This window comes from Podarcis raffonei, chromosome 5 (genome assembly GCF_027172205.1).
Source record: "Podarcis raffonei isolate rPodRaf1 chromosome 5, rPodRaf1.pri, whole genome shotgun sequence".
NCBI classification, from domain to species: domain Eukaryota; kingdom Metazoa; phylum Chordata; class Lepidosauria; order Squamata; family Lacertidae; genus Podarcis; species Podarcis raffonei.
Genome location: NC_070606.1, coordinates 81,554,177 through 81,574,336, shown reverse-complemented (window position 1 = coordinate 81,574,336; position 20,160 = coordinate 81,554,177). Strand labels below are relative to the sequence as shown.

General features: G+C 43.0%; 1 protein-coding gene across 1 annotated transcript in view; it reads right to left on the bottom strand.

The window, feature by feature from the left end:
• Positions 1-19,034, bottom strand: part of GFM1 (G elongation factor mitochondrial 1) — a 40,454-nt gene extending 21,420 nt beyond the window's left edge. The window contains exons 1-13 of the mRNA XM_053390383.1: positions 18,909-19,034; positions 16,608-16,760; positions 16,187-16,319; positions 15,200-15,404; positions 14,063-14,179; positions 12,466-12,616; positions 6,607-6,761; positions 4,354-4,438; positions 4,038-4,175; positions 1,841-1,942; positions 1,153-1,209; positions 580-717; positions 23-105 (exon numbers count right to left, since the gene is read on the bottom strand). Coding sequence (XP_053246358.1) covers positions 23-105; positions 580-717; positions 1,153-1,209; positions 1,841-1,942; positions 4,038-4,175; positions 4,354-4,438; positions 6,607-6,761; positions 12,466-12,616; positions 14,063-14,179; positions 15,200-15,404; positions 16,187-16,319; positions 16,608-16,760; positions 18,909-18,956 — 1,565 coding nt within the window. The 5' untranslated portion in view covers positions 18,957-19,034. The remainder of the gene's footprint in view (positions 1-22; positions 106-579; positions 718-1,152; positions 1,210-1,840; positions 1,943-4,037; positions 4,176-4,353; positions 4,439-6,606; positions 6,762-12,465; positions 12,617-14,062; positions 14,180-15,199; positions 15,405-16,186; positions 16,320-16,607; positions 16,761-18,908) is intronic.
• Between the last annotated feature and the right edge of the window lie 1,126 nt (positions 19,035-20,160).

Here is a 20,160-nt window from a genome sequence, read left to right as displayed (position 1 = left end):
ACATGCCAGAGTGAACACTTACGGTACAGTTGCCACAATGCTCTCTCTGAATGCTACTTTAGGCTTTCCGGTCTCACAAGGACAACCATATTCTCTTTCCATTCTCTAGGTAGAAACAGCACACACAAAAATATACTGATTAAAATGTGTTGCCAAATGGGTAGCGCTAAGCATAATCTCACCTAATTATTCCCGAATGCTACCTACAATCACTGGGAAAATGTCAAGCCAACATTTTCCAGCTGTAGTATCTCTCTAGTTAATTAGAGCTTCTTATATCTGGACCAGACAGAAGTCCGTCCACCCAGAGCAGATTTGGAGTTTTTTGAGTATTTTTTTGGTCCACATCCTGTACATATGCAAGATTTCTGACCGTCTATATATACTTCATGAGCATGAACCACAAAAAATTGCTAGCACAGACCCAACTGAAGAATTACAACCGGCACTGTATAATTTATACATAGCCAGATATGAAGCTGGGGAGCACAACTAAACTATAAATGCTGAATTAAATAAATACTTTTGCCAAGTGAGACTCGGTAGCACACTTGACCAGTGCAATCTTGTAACAATCACCTGTGCATAGATTTCCAGGTGCAGTTCTCCCATTCCTGAAACAATGGTCTCTTTGCTCTCGCTGTCAAAATGAACTCTGAAAGTGGGGTCTTCCCTCGTGAAGCGGTTAATGCCTTTTGAAAACTTATCCAAGTCATTCTAGAGGGGGGCGGGGAAATAAACAAGGGTAAATTAATGTCTTTCGCATCATTGAGTACAAGATAGTCAAAAGTGCTGGGGTTACAGGACAAAATCTCAATAAAAAATGGAGCTAGATGGTTTCTATAAAATGTAGGGTATCAATGGAACGTGTTGGCTTCAGAGCATCACAAACTTGAGACTGCTCCACTCAGTACTGCATTGACAAGTAAATACACAACTAGGACTGATCACACATAATTGCCAGGGCATCAAGCCTATTCGAACTCAGCAGCAGGAGAACCACCACACCAAAGGCTCAGCTTCTCCCGAACACAAGAACCAAATGCAACAGAAACATCACCATTTTCCTCCAAGAAAAATCAGATCACAACATTCCTTACAGATTAAATAAAACTTTTACTATTCACCCTTGTTTGGACTTCCGATGCCTACCTTGTTTGATGGCTTCATTGCCACTGAAATGACAGGATCAGGGACATGAATAGATTCCTATGAAAGGAACACAAGAGAGAAACCAAAGAAGCATTTGTTAATATAAAAACACTTGAAAATTATCTTTCCAGATAATTATCTTTACTTTTAACACTCAAACCCACAGGAAGCCTTCCTCTTTCTTTTTAGGACTTGAAATTTATGGGGTTTGTTAAAACAAAAGTTTTGTAATAAGGGATCAGATCCTAGTTTGTAGTCAGAAATTAAACGACAGTTTCCCTGTTTAGATGTTATGTATAAATCAGAATTTTTTCATTATGGCATTTAAGAGAAGGGAGGAAAGAAGGAAGCAGGAGTGGGCATAGCACTTATCTTTCTTAATAAACTGAGATTGCTACATCTGTATTGTGCTTTACTCTTCATAGAAGGGCTGGATGATACATTTCTGACAATGCTCATTCATTTCAACAGAATGCACAACTGACGTTAGCATAAACTGATTATACTTGTAGGTATTTTTAAAAAAAATAATTGTAATAGCTGTAAAAGCAGACTCAAAATAAAACCTTTTTTAAAAAAGTGAAAGTTTCTTTAGTACAGAGGATATTTAGATTAAGGAATAACATATGAATTGAGATTTTAAGAAATATAAAGAGAACACACAGTTCAATTCAGAGGAGGAACTTACCATGGAAAGGTCAGTGTTAGATTTTTCTGAAAATGTATCCCCACTAGCACAGTCGATGCCGAATAATGCACAGATGTCTCCTGCATAAACTTCTTCCACATCCTAGCAGAAACAAAACAAAAAATAGCATTCTAGGTGCTTTTTATGGTATTGGGCAAGAGTGCAACCATTCTACAGCAGTGGTAAGACCTGCATGCGTAGTCTACCCCTGATTATAACAGGGTTCTCCTAGATTCCAAGCTGCCACTAGAGGCTCTCAGTGTTTCAGTGGCAAGGAGTACTTATGCCCTTGTTCCAGCTGGCTGACAAATTATAGCCATAGCTACCATAGTCTAGGTTTTTGATAAGCTCCTGACTGGACTACTGCAATGTACACTGTGTTGGGCTTCGCTTGAAGACAGCCCCAAAGATGCAAATGGTGTACAGTGCCACTGCCCATTTGTTGTCTGGGACAGTAAAATGGGATCATGCCACGCTGATCCTGAAAACTCACTGCTAAGCAGCAAAGTCTGATTCACGCTGACTGGTAAAGCTACCTGTCAGGAGTTAGATAATCACATTTTTTCTGCTAGATTAGCCAACATGTCAAGACAGTAGTAACCAGAGAAAGATGAGGAAGAGTGCAATACTAGGATCAGGAACGAGTGGCTCCCAGAGAGGATGGGGCGGAATGATTGCCAATACGACAAAAGCCATTTCACTAAAAGCGTTTTTACTATCAACTTGAAAGGTAACTTTTGAGACTGTACTGAGATGAACTTGGAGACAAATTTAGCCCTTAGGAATAATTGAAGAATGGCCCATTTTGGGCCTTACTGTTGAAAGATCAGTGGGCAGCCATGCTGACATCCACTTCCAGCTGTTTTTATAGGGCCGTGGTGCTTAAAAGCTAACTGGGTGTGAAGAAATTGACTTGGGATTCCCCAGGCAGACATTTTATAACATCATGGGAATGTTTCAATTTTTTCGTTTTGCGAAGGAAAGGGTTTTTCAGGGCAAGGGGTGGATAAAATAGGGGAGCAGTTATGGCAAAATGTTAATTGTTATATAACAGGCATGTCCAACAGGTCGATTGCGATCTACCGGTCAATTGTGGGGTGTCTGTGGTCTATCGCCCCCCCCCAAAAAAGCTCAACAACTCTGATCAACCCAATGGGTAGATCACTGCCAGTTTATTGATATTGGGAGTAGATTGCAGTCTCTTGGAAGTTGGACGTGCCTGCTATATAAGCCTTCCTGAGCTTGCAGCTTTGGTCAGCAGCTGTTTGGTTTTTCCAAAGAGGGCCACGTATTGAATGAAGCAGTAAAGGCTGGAGAGCCAGCGGCAAGGGCTCTCGCTACACCCTCCCATGGTAGCTGAGACTCAGGCAAAGGGCTCTTTAACCTCTTCCTCCCCAGTGGGAACAGAAACTTTAAAAGGGCTCTTGATGACACTGAACAGCAACAGCTGTATCTCTGCATCTTCTGCATCCTGTCTGCCTACACTACATAAGGCATGAAATGCTACTGTTCATGGGAGAAAGCAGCTACAGAGAGGTGTCCTCAGGATCAAGGGCGAAACTGAGGGAGGAGATGGCAACAGTACTGCGCTGTACAGCCGAGAAGGGAATAAACTGAAAACCATATAGATGTTTTTGGAGAGGAAACGAATTTTAGGAGCAGCATTTATCTGCAAATAAAATCCCACCGCACAAGCAAGGAGCTGAAACACCTTTAACTAGAAATGCCTTCTCTTTGACCCAGATTGCATACAAAGAAGGCCGTAGCGCAGCGGTTCCCAAAGCCCTTTTTCCTCATGGACCACTTGAAAATTGCAGGTGGCTTTGGCGAATGACTTGATGACTATTCTACTTGTTGCAGCGACAGTAATATGCTGTGCTTGCTGCGGTATGCTTTGCAGATGTAATTTCTATTGCTTCTTTTATTTCTTGTATTGCATTTTCTTGCATTACGCTTTGCATCCCATAGAATCTGAATCGTTACACAACAGAATATAACATAAGAAATAAAAGAACAAATACAATTTAAAGATCAATATGAGTATTTGATGCAGACGTGATAGGAACCACCTGACTGAAACTCGCCCAGGAGCCACAGTTCAGGAACCCCTGCCTTTGTTTACATCTTCTTCACTGAATGGAAAGGGATTGAAGTGGAATAAAATGCCTCACAGACTGGGTTTTGCCTCGACATTCACCTCCATCGTGTCTGCATGCATGCGGACCAGTCTTGGCACCCGGACCTTCTTCCCAGTCCTGGTATTGTAGATGGAATCGCCTTTCTTCAGCATCCCCTGATAAACGCGCACATAGGTGAGCTGCCCAAAACGCCCAGCCTGCAAGCAGCAGAAAACAGCAGCCAGTCAATCAAGGGAGACAAAACTTTAGGAAAAGCAGAGGGAATCAGCGCAACACACATCCTGAGGTCTGGAGCAAACGGCCCCTAGGAGCTCTGTCCCAACAAGTTTCAGCTCAGTTGTCCTTAGTTAGAAAGTTTTGTCGGAGGAGACCTACCTCAAGTTTAAATGCCAGGCCCAAAAAAGGCAAGGAACTGTCTCTGGCAGAGCTCAGCGAAATCAAAGATTTTTCCTTGGAATCCCTTGAAGAAGAGAAAAGTTAAGTTTAAAATGCAATATTTCTACGGTACTTTTCAATCCGTTCTTGTTGTGGGGATCTGTTCTGAAGGATGATCTAATGAGCAGCCTTAACAGGCTCTGAAGACCAATGGCAGATGTCGAATTATTAGTAAGAACAGCCTTGGTTGGGTTTATGTCCTTTTTCTATGTGTTTACCAGTTAAATCCGCCCTACCTGGTTTCTATGCAGGTTTTTAAAGGAAAACCCTTAAAAATCCACATGGATTGTGTGTGTATCCTCACCTTTCCCCCAAAAGAAAATTTAAGAGGTGGTCAAAACGCTGCCTCTCCTTTCTTCCTTTGCAGATTTTAGCCACTTGGAGCAGCTAATGTATGCTAACTCCTGCTGCATGGATTTAAAGAGTTCTGCAATTCCCCCTGGAAGCAATGGGCATAAAAATATGTCATTGATCTCAGAAAGAGTGTAAGGGGGAAATTATTATTGTCCCCCTGGGTCCAGCAGCTTCCCCACCCGCCATACCATCTCCCCGAGAGTGACTGCATGTTATCACATCCTGTTGCTCCCAGGGGAATTGGAGACACATTTTCAACCCACACAGCCAGATCCACATGGGCTAACTGATTCCAAGTAACTGGTACATGAAAGTAAAGCCCAAAGGGTCAGCTCTCAGGTCACCTCATTGTGGAATTGGGCAGGAGTCTTACTCAATCGGCACGTCCAAGGAGCTGCAGGTAAGGTGTCTGCTGTAGAATCTGAACTCACCAAATTCCTTCCTAAGAATTCTTAGGCTTGATTTTCAGCAGAAACGTGCACTGCTGGAGGTGTAAGTGAATTAATACGTATCTTTTGGAGTTGTAAAAAAACCGATGCATTTCTGGAGAGAAGCACCCAAATCTTATACGGGCAAGTACAAACTATGATCTCTCGAGAAATCCTAAAATTCTCCTTTAGATAACTTCATTCTGAAGTCGTTAATACTGATTTACAGCTGATTACTGCACCGCCAACATACAGCAAAACAAGTGTATTGCACAAAAACGGAAAAATAAAGACATTCCCATAACAGAATAAGGAAAATCTGGTAAACTCTCTTAATGTTATAGCTTACATATGAGAGAAACACAATGCATAATAATGAAGAAAAGAAACTTATTGAGAGAGGGGCCTTGTTTTTGCACTATGGAATGACAATATAAATGACGCTGTTTTTCCTTTTAATTTATTCATGGTACTATAGGTTTTCTGTTATGCTGCCCCGTTCCCACCTTCAAGTGTCATTTCCCTTTCCTTTCCTATACAGTGGTACCTCGGGTTACATACGCTTCAGGTTACAGATTCCGCTAACCCAGAAATATTACCTCGGGTTAAGAACTTTGCTTCAGGATGAGAACAGAAATCGTGCTCCGGCAGCACAGCAGCAGCAGGAGGCCCCATTAGCTAAAGTGGTGCTTCAGGTTAAGAACAGTTTCAGGTTAACAACGGACCTCTGGAACGAATTAAGTACTTAACCCGAGGTACCACTGTAATTGCTGCATATACTTACTCTCTATTTTTGAAGTTGTTTTTTTTTTTACTGAAACATAAATAAATATTAAGTCAGCCTCTAAGCATCTTGCAGTATTGGATTCTGTAGAGACAGCCAAAAGGTTTTTTAATAATAATAATAATAATAATAATAATAATAATAAAAGAGAGAGCTGAAGGTAGTTTAATAGACACATGCCCATTTCTTTTGTCTAGTGTCACCTCTAATCAAACGAAGTTTCCAGGGTTTTAAAGGACTACAAAAGCCAGTAAAGCTCGTTTACTAGAGACAACAGTGGGATGAGCATCCACATCACAAGCAACAATGTCTCTATTATATCACCTTCTGTTCTTTCTTTTTTAAAAGATGCCTGATTAATCACTGGGGATGAGAACAAGAAAAGACCTACAGCTTTTGATGTGTCTGCCACCTACAGGCCAAACAGGTGTACCCACCAGCTTAGGAGATGAAAGCATGCCTCAGACAAAGTGGACTTTATCTTACAAAATCACTGCCTTTCATCTTCAACCGTAGCATAGGGTACTTAGTGGCCACGCTATAAATAAATATAATTTTTTCCTCCAATTTAGGGGGGGGGAAGGCCTATGCAAACTAGATCTATTTTCCTCCACTTTCTGTACTTACTCCTGGTTGGAAATCGCGTAGTTCTGGACTTCAGATGGGTTTGGGAGGTATTCCAGAACAGCATCCAACAGAGGCTGCACACCTTTGTTCTTCAGAGCACTTCCTACCAGCACAGGTGTGAAGGCTTTGCTGAGTGTTGTCCTTCTGATTGCAAGCTTGGGAGAAACAGAACATTCACAGCGTTAACAGCTGGGTTCTTAAGGGCACTTGGCATACAAGAATACAAAGCATCATGCTTTCTGTTCCCCACCAAATGAAAACAATTATAAGAAAAGCAATGTTTGTGAATACACTATACAAAGGGGGACTTTTTCAAGTGTGGAAAGAAGCTTTAAAACAGGACACCAGCTCAGTTTTTAAACTGCAGAAAGAGGCTTCCCTGAAAGGTTTGCTTTCTTTACGTATCTCAGGAGGTGGCCAAAATTCACACAGAAAACAAGCCCTTAGTGTAATCATCACACTTGCATTTGAGTGCAAATGTCATTGTGTCGAGGATTAACCTACTAGATGCAAGAGAAAGCAAATGCCAAAAGGGAAAAGTACGCATAAGCACAAAGCTGCTATCAAGTAGAAACCGGGATTTGTTGGGGTTTTACAAGTTGGGACGCAGGTGGCGCTGTGGGCTAAACCACAGAGCCTAGGACTTGCCGATCAGAAGGTTGTCGGTTTAAATCCCCACGACGGGGTGAGCTCCTGTTGCTTGGTCCCTGCTTCTGCCAACCTAGCAGTTTGAAAGCACATCAAAGTGCAAGTAGATAAATAGGTACCACTTCGGCAGGAAGGTAAACGGTGTTTCCGTGCGCTGCTCTGGTTCGCCAGAAGCGGCTTAGTCATGCTGGCCACATGACCCGGAAGCTGTACATCAGCTCCCTTGGCCAATAAAGCAAGATGAGCGCTGCAACCCCAGAGTCGGCCACGACTGGACCTAATGGTCAGGGGTCCCTTTACCTTTAACAAGTTGGAAGAAAAGCCGCGGCCAAGCTTGCATTGCAGCGACTACAACTGGAACAACGCTAACAGGTTCAAGCTCCACACTGAGCAAAAAATTCCTGCATTGCAGGGAGTTGGACTATATGACCCTCGTGGTCCCTTCCAGCTCTACAGTTCTATGATCCTATCAACCTAGGATAGTTCAGTTGACATTTCTGTGTTGTGACAGGGGACAAAACTCTGTGTATATCTGTAATTGGTGCAGCAGCTGTCGTTTCGGCTCTAGCCATGCCAATTCTTGTCGGGGCCTAGCCTGGACCTGCCACCAGATGTATTTGTCCCTAGACCTGTGCTCAGGGCCTCCAAAATCAGCGGCTCAAGCTAGGAAAGGGCCAAGAGCCAGTGACTGAGACCAGGCCTGGCAAACCTAAAGGTTTAATACCATCAGTCAGACTGGAGAAGCCAGCCCTGTACATCCCTATTCCCTTCTAGGTTGGATGAGGACTCTAGCTCCACATTACCTTGGCAGGCCAGATCTGAAGTACCAAGTTTAAGCCCTCAAAGTACCTGATCTTCCTTCCTCTCCCTGCAAATAGAATATGGCATATCGCAGACAGGAGACAAGATTAGCACCCTGACTGGAAATATCTATGTTCTATTCAGGGAAACTGCAACTCCCTCCTTGCCTCCCCCCCTTTATTTCTGCAGACGACTTTTGTACCCTGACTTCAGCAGCTGCGGCACACCAGTCAGGGTTTCAACCTCAGGAGTAATGTTTTGCTGTCAGCAAACGAGATGTTTATTTAAGTCCATGATGCCTAAGGAGCACGCAAGAAGAACCCAGTGCGTTTTCCATGAAAAATTATTTTAAACTTGGCCGCCTGCCACAGGCTAGAAATCCATCACTGGGGACAAATTAGCACAAACAAACCTGCCTCTTGGCCTTTCCACAGCCATTAAGTAATTTGTAATTAATTAGCTCTGGGAGAAGGAAGGCAGGGGGAGACAAGGCCGCTTTGAACCAGAAAACTCTTTTTGCCACCCATATGACAAATGATTTTAAGATGATGGTTTTTTTTATCTTAGATGCGGAGCCACTGAATGAATCGACTACTTTGACCACATGCACATCACACCTTTAAAGCACTATGAGAGCACTTTAGACAGTCATGGCTTCCGCCCAAAAATTCTAGAAGCTGGAGTTGCTTAAAGGGGCGGAGAGTGACAGTTCACAGAGTGGCTTAACAATCAATCTCTCTTCCAAGGGAACTCTGGGAATTGCAGCTCTAACAGATGAATAGGGGAAACCTAACAACTCTCTGCGCCCTCAACAGGCTACAGTAAATTGTTATCATTTAAATGTGTGGTGTGGCTGTGCCCATAGCAGCATGCTTACATGTCTAAGAAAATGCTTTTAAAAATGTTGCTATGTATCCCCAACTCTGTAAGAGGAATATTTCTTTTGAAGACTCCAACCAGGCTACAAAAGGAGCCTTGTAGTCCTCTTCATGCTTTATTTGGGGGGGGGGCTGTCAGAAAGGGGAGGGGGAAAGGAAAAAAACAACCTTTTCTCTTTCGCACATGAGACTTTCCCCTGCTGTGCTAAATGCAGCTGAGGTGAAATACCACGGAGAGCTAACACCAGTCAGAACAGACAACACTGAGATAGCTGGATAATAGACTTGGTGTAAGGCAGAACCCCAGCATTAGAAGACTCAGGTTTGAGAATGTCAGCCCCAAATCCTAGCAAGTTATAACTATATAGCACTGCAGGCAGAATTCTGGGGAGCTTCCTCATGCAATGCCTCAGTAATATGCAGGGAGAGAAGCCTTTGAGCTCACAGCACACCTGCCCTCAACCCTAATATTCCCTTTTAGGGTACTTGCTGTATCTATATCAAGTAGACTCTACCACTCCTTGGAAGTGGAAGTTCCTTGGAAGTGGAAGAGCTTGGAAGTTCACAGGTGCTCATTGGTTTCTTTGGGTTTTTTAAAAAACACCTTCTTTCAATTCGCGAATGTGTGTACGTTTGCAGTCCCAGGAAGTCCCCCATGTTTATAGAACCTGCTAACTTATTTTGGGCAACTCTGCTTTGCTTCCAAATTAATAGTCACTCAGCCACCAGTTAGAAGGAACGACAGCTAGAGCTTCCACACATTTGTCTAATCCTTTTAAAAAGCCATCCAAGCTAGATGGGCAACACTACCATTAAGTTACTTTCATGCTGGGTAAAGAGGTAAAAGCATGCCTAGGATCAGAAGGCGCTCTAGATGGCCCAATCTTTTTTACTCTATTTTCAGCACAGATCAAGAGACACATATTTGACTGGAGTACAGAGTTTCTAAAAGAGGATGAAAAGAGTCCAATCCTGTGAACAATTGGAAGTAAATGCAATTGAATTTTGGTACTTTTTCTGAGTAAAAGTATATGAAGTTACAAATCTCTCCGTTAAATTTTCAAATAACGGCACAGATACAGATATCCAGATTATTTGAATGTCCCTTGGACTGTTTGGTTAATGGACAACATCAAAAGCTGTAACTAGGGTAGATGTTTCGAAATTAATATTCCTACAGTGTATTTTGACTCTTGGGAGCAACCTGATAACTCAGCTGTGCTTAAAACGGGCTTCTTCCTCTTAAGCATTTTGTAAGAGCCTGGAATACAGAGAGAAACCATTGCATAACAACCACCATGCAGCAATTCTCCAGACCGCAAAGTCATCAAAGGCTAACAAGGGTAACGGGAGATTTATTTCCACATTCAAAGCTCTATATTCCATGCTCATCAAGTCCTCAAGCCAAATCCAGTCCTTGCCCAAGAGGGTTCAGCTACGGTGAAACAGTGTCTCCTTACACCAACTGCACATCAATTTAGACACAAGAGGATGGGGGTGTTGAAATGCTGTGAAGGATTTCTACCTGCAAGTAAACCCTTGTGTCAGAATATACAGATCACAGAGCGCATTAGGCTCTGCCTAGAAACAAATATAGGTACGCAGGTACAAATATTGCATTTATATTTATAAGGAGAAGAGGAAGAGATCACAGATGACCTCTAGGATCTGTCACAACTTTGTCTGTCACACCAAACAGCTGGTCTCCTTCTGCCAGCTATTCTCCCCTCCAGGCATCTGTTGCTATTAATGCCTGGTACTGAAAACCTGCCACTTCCCTGGATAGCAGCAAAGCGTCATAACAAAGATATTGCAGACACAGAGAGCCCAGCTCACTCGTTTAGCTTCTAAAGGCAACAAAATGTGATGTCCCAACACACAAAGCTGTCTCTGAATGAGAGTGGCAATATAATTATCCCATTAAAAGCAAACAAAGAACCAGGGTCATCACAGCTTTGCTATCTTTAAAAAAAAAAAATCCTACCCATTAATCCTACCTAATTCATTTAAAATTATAGTCCAACTAAATTGTAGGATAGATTTTTATTTAAAGACTTTATATTTCACCCTTGCAGAACCCTGCAAGTACGTTTTATGCTTTTACTGCAAATACTGCGTATTATAATATGCAACAGTTATTATAAAGTTATATTCCACAATTGTGAATATATACCGTATATATATATATAGAGAGTTATAGTGCACATCTAGAGAGATCCAGTGTGGTACAGTTGTTGGACAAATCCCTACTCATCCATTAAGATCACCGGGTGACCATGGACCAACTTCTGTCTCTCACCCTAATGTACCTCACAAGATTGTTCTGAGGATAAAACGGGGGGGGGGGGTCATGCATGCCATCTTCAGCTCCTTGAAGAAAAAGTGGGATAGAGAGACAGACTGATAGATATCGACAGATGGATGAAGCCAAAGCAGACTGTCTAAGTTATCCAATCTAAGCAACTGAAGGGCGGAAGTTCAAACGTCAACGCTCCATCCATCAGAACAGGGGCAGCACCTGAAGGCCCCCGGATGCCAAGCCAGAGAAGAAGGCAGTGTGTTACTGACTCCTTATCTTAAAAGTATATGGGTCCCTAAGAACTGGGCCTGGGTGATGTCTCAATACAACGTCCAGAACCAGTTTGAGGGCCAGATCACCATGGCGTTTTGACCTGCTGGTGTATCGCAGGTGGTGCTTTCTGGCTTGCCAGCGCCTTAGCTTCCTTCTCCGACTAAGTGGGTGGGCTTTCTTCTTCCTCCCTGTGCTGGATTCAAGTTACAAGAAAGGAGATTCCGACTAACCATCAGGGAGAACTTTCTGACAGTAAGAGCTGTTCGACAGTGGAACAGACTCCCACAAGAGGAGAGTGGTGGACTCTCCTTCACTGGAGGTTTCCAAGTAGAGGTTGGATGGCCATCTGTCATGGATGCTTCAGCTGAGATTTCTGCATTGCAGAGGGTTGGACTAGATGACTCTTGGGGTCCCTTTCAACTCTACAATTGTATTAAACGGTCTTGGGTAAGCCATTCTCTCTTATTTCAATCCTCCATCTGCAGTATGGAAGGCTAATTTTTTTAGACTACCTTTTAGGGTTGTTTTTAATATATAATTAACTAATTACATTTATATCCCATTTTTTCCCAAGCAGCTCAAGATGGCATGCATGGTTCTACTGAGATGTATGTATGTATGTATGTATGTATGTAAAAAGACACGTTGAACGTTCAAAGCTCTCTCTACAAAAGCTAGGTGTTGCCATTATTTTCAGATAGCATTAAGGAGTTTGTGACTATAGGACATGTAACCAGTATTAGTCCAAGGGAAGTGTGGGGAACCTGTGGCCCTCCAGATGTTCTTTGACCACCGGCCATGACTAGTTATCCTTGATTATCCTCTTATCCTTGATTAATTCCGATGAGAGTGCCCCACCTGTTCGCTTTTACATATGCAAAACATTATACAGCAAATGCATACATCAAAGGACTTTGGGCAATCCTTCAGGCAATGGGGAGAGAACTGAAGTCCCTTTACCTTCAAGTCAGTCACTGTTGGGATTTTCTCTTCAAGAAAAAGCTCCCCAATCTGTTCGTCTAAGTTTGCAACACATTCAACCAGTTCCTGGCGGCGATCGGTAGACTCTGCTCTGAACTCAGGGGGAATGTCGTCATATTTAACCGTTTGGCTACAGAAGCAGAGAAAACAAGCAGACCATCAGAAGCCAACCAACTAGAAATTTTAGAAATCTTGCATGCTCCTGTGGGCTTCAGTGAGAACCACAACTATCAATTTATTCCGCTCTCATGAGTGACATATTTTCAGTTCTTTTTACACCTGCAAATCTAGCGACAAAGCTCTGCTAGCAATAATACACATTTGATTTAAAACTGGACCTCTTGTACCTTCCGTCTAATAATATTCACAAAGGCTATAATCCTATGTGCCTTTAAAATTGTGGGGTGTAAACCAGGATTGACATCATAAGGATACAATAAAACCAAGATTGCTGGGTGTTTTTCAAATAATGGACATTTTCCTCTTAATGCTCTGTCGTGATGAGTACACAATAATTTCAGGTGTACACAAAGATCCATATAAATATGACACTCTTGGATGGGTTGTTCCTCTGACAAACACTGTTCTCCTAGAAAGAGGCTCACTTAGCCATCTTACGCAGAAGGAATCACAGATACATTTAAATTTTTAAAACCCATGCTGGATAGAGCAAAGTTATAGCTCCAGTTGAGCAACTGCTGTTTGAGGGTATGAATATGATCATATTTATATTTCAATTCCTATTCAATTCTCATTCCCCTATGAAAATGTCACTTTGCCTTATGAGCAAACAAATGTGAAGACAAAATGGCCAATGAAATATTTTTCCACTCAAAAGAACCAATATTAAAGCTGAAAGGCTTCACTTGCTTTACCAGAGAGTAAGCCCCACTTTCTTCTCAATAGACATGTTAAGGAATGAACTGTAAATCTCTCGCTGCAGCTTCCTGCAAAGGTGCAGGATCCCTGAGTATTTTCACATACCAGAGATTCAAAAGCCAGCCTGGAGTTAACTTTTATTATATGGATTTTGTCCACCCAAGGCAAGATGGTGATTACATGGCTAAACTCTCCCACAATAAGAGCAAAGCATATTTAATTGCCTGTCTGCCATGCAATTATCATCTTTCCCCTTTCACAGAATTCACACATAATGAATATGACACAAGGGTCATTTGCTGTGCAAATCCACAGCCAAACATATTCACCTAAAAAGCCCCAACAGCCACAAGCTGAACCATGGTTACAGCAAACAAGGATTCCTTAATAAAACAGGGTTTACTAACTTGCTTCAACCTCTGTTAAGATAGGAATCCCGGGCTGCATTAGCTATGGTGCCAACATCACCTTCATTTATGGTTAAAAGCAGCCAAGAAAATTTGAATAGAGAGGCATGGTGGGGAGGATTGTGTTATAGTTATGTGATCAGGTGTGTTATGGCTATACTAATCAAAACTAATTCTTCCTCAGTAACCAAAACACTAAATTATACTTCTTATAAAACAACAACACACTACTCCCAAAGCATGATCAGATGTAAAATGCCTCCATATTTCAAACAGCTCAGAACCCTTACCCAAAGTCACCTTCAAAGTATATAGCTTTTTCTTCAATGAGATCAATGATCCCTCTGAAATTTCCCTCCGAACCCATAGGTATCTGAATAAAGGCAGCATTGTGGTTCAACTTGGATCTGGGAAGTTAAAAACAAATACAATTCTCTTAAGACAGCATTTCCAGCTCTAAAGAGCTGATTCTTCACATACAAGTCCATCTGCCCATGAAGATCTGAAGGGGAGGCCCTGATAAGGCTCTAGATCAAAAGGTAAGGAAGGCCAGTTGCCATAACAGAACTTTAGAAAAGACAGATAAATCATCTCAAGATTTAGAATGCACCTTTTTGGACAGACTACCTTCTGGTGGTAGCAGGATTCTGCTTGTATATGGGGACATCACAACCCACGCTGGGCCAGAAAATAAAATGTCATACAAGGAACAACATCAAAGGTCTAAATCTCTAGTATGAGTAAGGTGGAAGGGCAAAGGTTCGGGGGGGGGGTGAGAGGTCTGGTACCCACTTCGTACATCTAAGCCAGCCTTTCCCAATCTGGTACCCTCCAAATGTTTTGGACCTTAACTCCCATCATCCCTGACCACTGGCAGTCCTGCCTGAGGCTGGGGGGAATTATAATCCAAAAGATGATGATGATTTATTAAATCTGTATACTGCCCTTCATCTGTAGATCTCAGGGTAGCATAAAAGTACAAGATAAAAAACACAAAACACATAATAAAAATAAGAACAAAAGCAAACCGATTACCACCAACAACACATTTAAAAGGGTATCGGACGTTAATCAGTCAAAGGCCTGGCTGAAGAGGAATGTTTTTGCCTGATGCCTAAAGCTGTATACTAAAGGCGCCAGCAGAAACTCCCTGGGGAGGTCCTTCCACAAAAGATTTGGAGGTCACCAGGGTGGGGAAAGCTGATGTAAGCTATTAAAGAATTCAGTTAGCAAGGATCCTTCAGCCCATTTCATATGTGAAACTCAATGTTGACCACGTTACCCACCTAACCTTTAAGAAGCATGGCAGCCCAGAACAATACACTGAAGACACACATCTTTTGACAGTGTTTCTAGAAAGATTTTCCATCTTCCTCTCTGATATGGGCAGGGGGCGGGGGGAGGAATTCTAACTGAGATGTTCATACCTAAGTTGTTGGACGGCTCTGTCTGGACTTGCACCCATTCGATCCAGTTTGTTGATGAAGGACAAAAACGGGACATTATACCGCTTCATCTGCCTATTCACCGTCATTGTCTGGCACTGAACCCCTCCGACAGCACACAGCACCAGGACAGCTCCATCAAGAACTCTCAGTGATCTCTCTACCTCTATAGTGAAATCAACGTGTCCTGAAAGGGAAGTAAAAAGATCCAGGAATGTTAAGGCTTCCAACTAGCTGAGAATTGCATTTGGTTCTCTTTCCTGCTGTCTGGGCCTGGTGGGGGTTGCAGTCAAAAACATACAGAGGGCATCAGGTTGGGGAAGGCTATGTTATGCCCTAAGGACTATGCACTATGTCCAACACAACCAGGCTATCAAGATCAGGGATTTTACAAGTCAGTAGTAATAGGACTAGTTCTAAGTTTCATTTCATCCATTTGCTTTGAAGAACCTTACACAACAGAATTTCAGGTAGCATTTACTGAACAGGTGAAACCAAAGCTATCTAAATCCCCTTTACACTGGGCTGTAGGGGATGGTGGTGTTGGGTTAAGAAGACATTTCTCTTCTCTCACCTCTGCCAGTTGAATCAGCCTCCTGCCAGCCATCAAACATGCTGTCAAACCAACAGGGTGTTTAAGGGCGAGACCTGAGTAGGTCTTACTGCCATCAGGCACTGACAAAGGCCACCATCACTGAGCCAACCTGGAAATGGCACAGAGATCAGGCCCAACTGCCCTGCCCCACTTCCTCTGTGGCCACTGAGTGGCTGTGCTGCACCTGTGATGGTGCGCCAAAAAGCCCAGTGGGAAGGGAGTAGAGCTTAGGCCTTCAGCCTTAGAAAGCAATTTACAAAGCAGATGTCCTTTTGGCTATGGGTAAAAATTATACACTCTTAACACTTGGGTATGTTTATCATGCCAGGCATACAAGTGCTAGAAACATATTTAGTACTCTACATGACTATTACCTGGGGTGTCAATTATATTAATGTTGGTGTCTTTCCACATGGTAAAAGTTGCTGCAGACTGAATAGTGATCCCCCGTTGTCGTTCCAACTCCATTGAATCCATGACAGCACCAACTCCATCTTTCCCTTTTACCTAAGGTGAAAGAAAGCATATCAATATTTCTGCAAGTCAGTGCATTTCTGCATGTACATCTGTGTCCTCTTGTACAAGGCAAGGATCTGCTCCGAGATGCTTTACTGCCCAATTGACAGATCAAAATTTAAGGTCAAATCAAACATCACACAAGTAGACTTCCACTTGCACAACAGGGCTTTCCCTTCCCTTCTTCCCCTCTGCAACCCCCTGTGCTCTTTCCAAATCTCCTCTTTGCTTATTCTGCTCTGGAGAGTCCCCCTCCTCTCTGATCACATTCAGAAGTACCTCGTGCATTTGTGCTATCCTTCCTGTGTAGAAAAGAATGCGCTCAGTTAACGTAGTCTTTCCAGAGTCAATGTGTGCAGAAATTCCTATGTTGCGGATCTTTTCATTGGGAATAATTCCTGAAGAGCACCATCTGCAGCTATTAAAAAACAGCTGAAATACAAAAACGGGATGGAATGTTATTGCAACAGATTATAATACACAACAGTAAGTGCAGTACAGAAAAACTGTCAGTATTGTTGCTAGGATTCATTTAACAAATGGTGTTACTTCAACAAAAGGGATTCCCCACTTTGCCCCCTGAAATTGGTTTTGGGGGATTGAGAGAACCCCCAGAACAGCGCACAGAAGGAGGGAGGATCATTCCTTTTGGAAGGTGATATTCCACCAAGTTGCGGAGGAAGAGCAGGCTACTCCACCATCTTTGTTGAGGGACCAGCCACCTTTGTCTCTCCCTCAGTTATCGTTCTTAAATACCATACTTTCCAGTGTCACCTGTTTAACTTCCTGCAGTGACAAAATTAATAGCTACAGTCTATTTAGTCTATATTTGTACTCCCTTGTGTCCACCTAACAATACCAATTAAAATAGTAATAACTTTCTAGCTACTATTCTAGTAGTGTTCTAATTGTTAGAACATGTGTTCATGTTTAACTTCCAACCGTTATAGTAATTGACACAATATCCTGAGTTTTAATATTCTTAAAGTTATAGTATTCTGGGCTGCATATGTATGATACTCCCAAGATTTATGATAACTAAAACAAAATGTTTATTTTCTACAAGAACTGGGCTTAGCGTTTTCTGAAGTCAAGACTTCCAAGATTCATTAACAGAGTGCTATGCAAGTAGCTGACTTACATCCTTCACCCATACAAGATGCAATAATTTAGTTTAATATAAACAAGTCAGGGCCGGATTTAGGTTTGATGAGGCTCTAAGCTTCTGAAGGTAATGGGGCCCTTTATATGTCCAGCTGTCCTTTGTCAACAACAAATTGCCACTGTTTTTTGTGTTGAATATATGCTATATGGTAATTTATGGACCTAATAGGTATCTAAAGCCATTTGCCACTGTTGCTGTATGTAGGTTTTATTTTTTTTTTATCTTATATTTTGGAAATGTACATCCAGTTTTTTTCCCTTTAAATTTTTAGGGGCCCCCAAGAGAGTGGGGCCCTAAGCTATAGCTTGCTTAGCTTATATGTAAATCCGGCACTGAAAGAAGTGTTCAATATGGGTTGAGGAAGTTTAATAAGGCTGCAATCCTAAAACCACTTACCTGGGCTGAGAGGAAGCCCCATCAAATTCAAAATCTTAGGTCAAATCAAACATTGAATTCAACAGGACTTACTCCTGTAAGCCCTATATTAAGAATGCAAGAAAAGCCCTGCTGGATCAGGCCAAAGGCCCATCTAATCCAACAGCCTGTTCTTACAGCGGCCAATCAGATGCCTATGGGAAATCCACAAGCAGAACCTGGAGTGCAGGAGCGCTCTCTTCAGTCGTGACTCCCAGCAACTGGTATCCAGAGGCATACAGCCTCTGGCAGTGAAGGTAGAACATGGTGAAGGCAGAGCACAGCCACCATGGCTAGTAGCCATGGCTAGCCTTATCCTCCATGAAGTTGTCTAATCCTCTTTGAAAGCCGTCCTGGCTGATGGCCATCACCACATCTTGTGGGAGCAAACTCCATAATTTAACTATCTGCTGTGTGAAGAACGACTTTCATTTGTCTATCCTGGGTTGCATTATCTCAGAAGCAGTTTCCTCTGCTGTAAAGAAGTGGTTGGTTTCCCCCACCTCATCTTTTATAGTTTACTGTCGATTCTAACACCGATGTTATCTTCCAAATGCAACTTTATTGCAAGTTACCCCAAGGAATCTTTACTGAAGGGTAGCCAATATAAATGTAAGGAACGAACAAACAGGCAGGCGGAATACCAAGGAGGAATTCCCCTAATGCTGCAGGGACACTATATATTAAATGTGCGTGGGTCGCACCCCCGAGAATCCTGGGTTTGCTAAGGACCCTGGAAATTGTAGTTCTGTTAGGATGTGTGTGTGAAAATACTGTTGCCAGAAATGAAGCCATGTGTTTTTAAATGTACGGTGAGGATCCGCCCTACAGAAGCTTCACCTGCAGGTTTTCTGTCTGCCATTCAACTCTATTTTTTAAAATTTCGAGTACCGTCCCCAGCAGGGCATTGGGGATCCTGCCCAGGCAACGTGACTTCTCGTTTTCCTATCCCACCGAAACCCTGCATGGGGTTGCTCAGCCCCCTTCGCCGCCCTCAGTACCTGTCGCCGAGGCAACGCGGAGCCCACGATCCTCCGGCACCGCAACATGACGCGCAGCGCACAGGCTCTCAGTCGCCGCCGCTGAATGTCACGCCGTCCACGACTCCAAGCCCCACTTCCTGCCTTAGCCGGCTTGCGCTTCCGGGGTAGGGCCATAGAGTTGCCCAGCGGGACACTCCGCTGCAGCGCCCCCTTTAGGGAGAAGGGAGGAACTGCTCCGAAGGGGAATCTGCTTTGGAAGCAAGGAAGCAAACTTGCTTTTTCTTGACTTGTTTGCGTGTACTGGAATGTCCTCTCCCTACCCGCCCCGCAAATGGATTATTTGCTGCTTTAAGCTACAATTAGTTTGCATTCATGGGTCTCTCCTGGAGGGTGTGAAGTTACTGTTGTGGGTTAGAGGGCTGTTCTTCCTCCCAGATCCATTGCCTCTGAAATCAAAGTGGACCAGGGCCTTAAGGTAGCTGTGCTCAAAGCAAAGGAATTCCAACGTGAAGCTGCTGACATTTGAGATATATGTTCCTAGGAGCCACGTTGTATTTGTTTTAAACAGTTAGTATTGTGGTTTTTAAATTGGTGGGACCTTACAATGAAGCACAGGTCATAAATAAAAACTGCAAGTGTTGATGCAGGTATTTTCAAAAGTAAACTTTACTCCAGTGGGCACACAACATAGCTGAGAACTGAATCTCAATTTCATCCTGAGTGATGATAATTCTATAGAAATCCCGATTCTAAGTGCACAGACAGCTCTAAAAGCCCAGTGGTGTGAAATAGTATGATTACAGCAGTGTTGTGTATTTGTATTTGTGTATTGTTACTGATGGGACGCGGGTCGTGCTGTGCTCTAAACCACTGAGCCTCTTGGGCTTGCCGATTGGAAGGTTGGCGGTTCAAATCCCTGCAACGGGGTGAGCTCCCGTTGCTTGGTCCCAGCTCCTGCCAACCTAGCAGTTCAAAAGCACACCAAAAACTGCAAGTAGATAAATAGGTACCGCTCCAGCGGAAAGGTAAACGCCGTTTCCGTGCGCTGCTCTGGATTCGGTGCTGCGCCAGAAGCGGCTTAGTCATGCTGGCCACATGACCCGGAAAAACTGTCTGCGGACAAACACCGGCTCCCTCGGCCTGTAAAACGAGATGAGCGCCGCAACCCCAGTGTCATCTGTGACTGGACTTAACTGTCAGGGGTCCTTTACCTTTACCTTTACATTGTTACTGATGAGTTATCTCCAAGTTGAAAATGTTTTTATACACA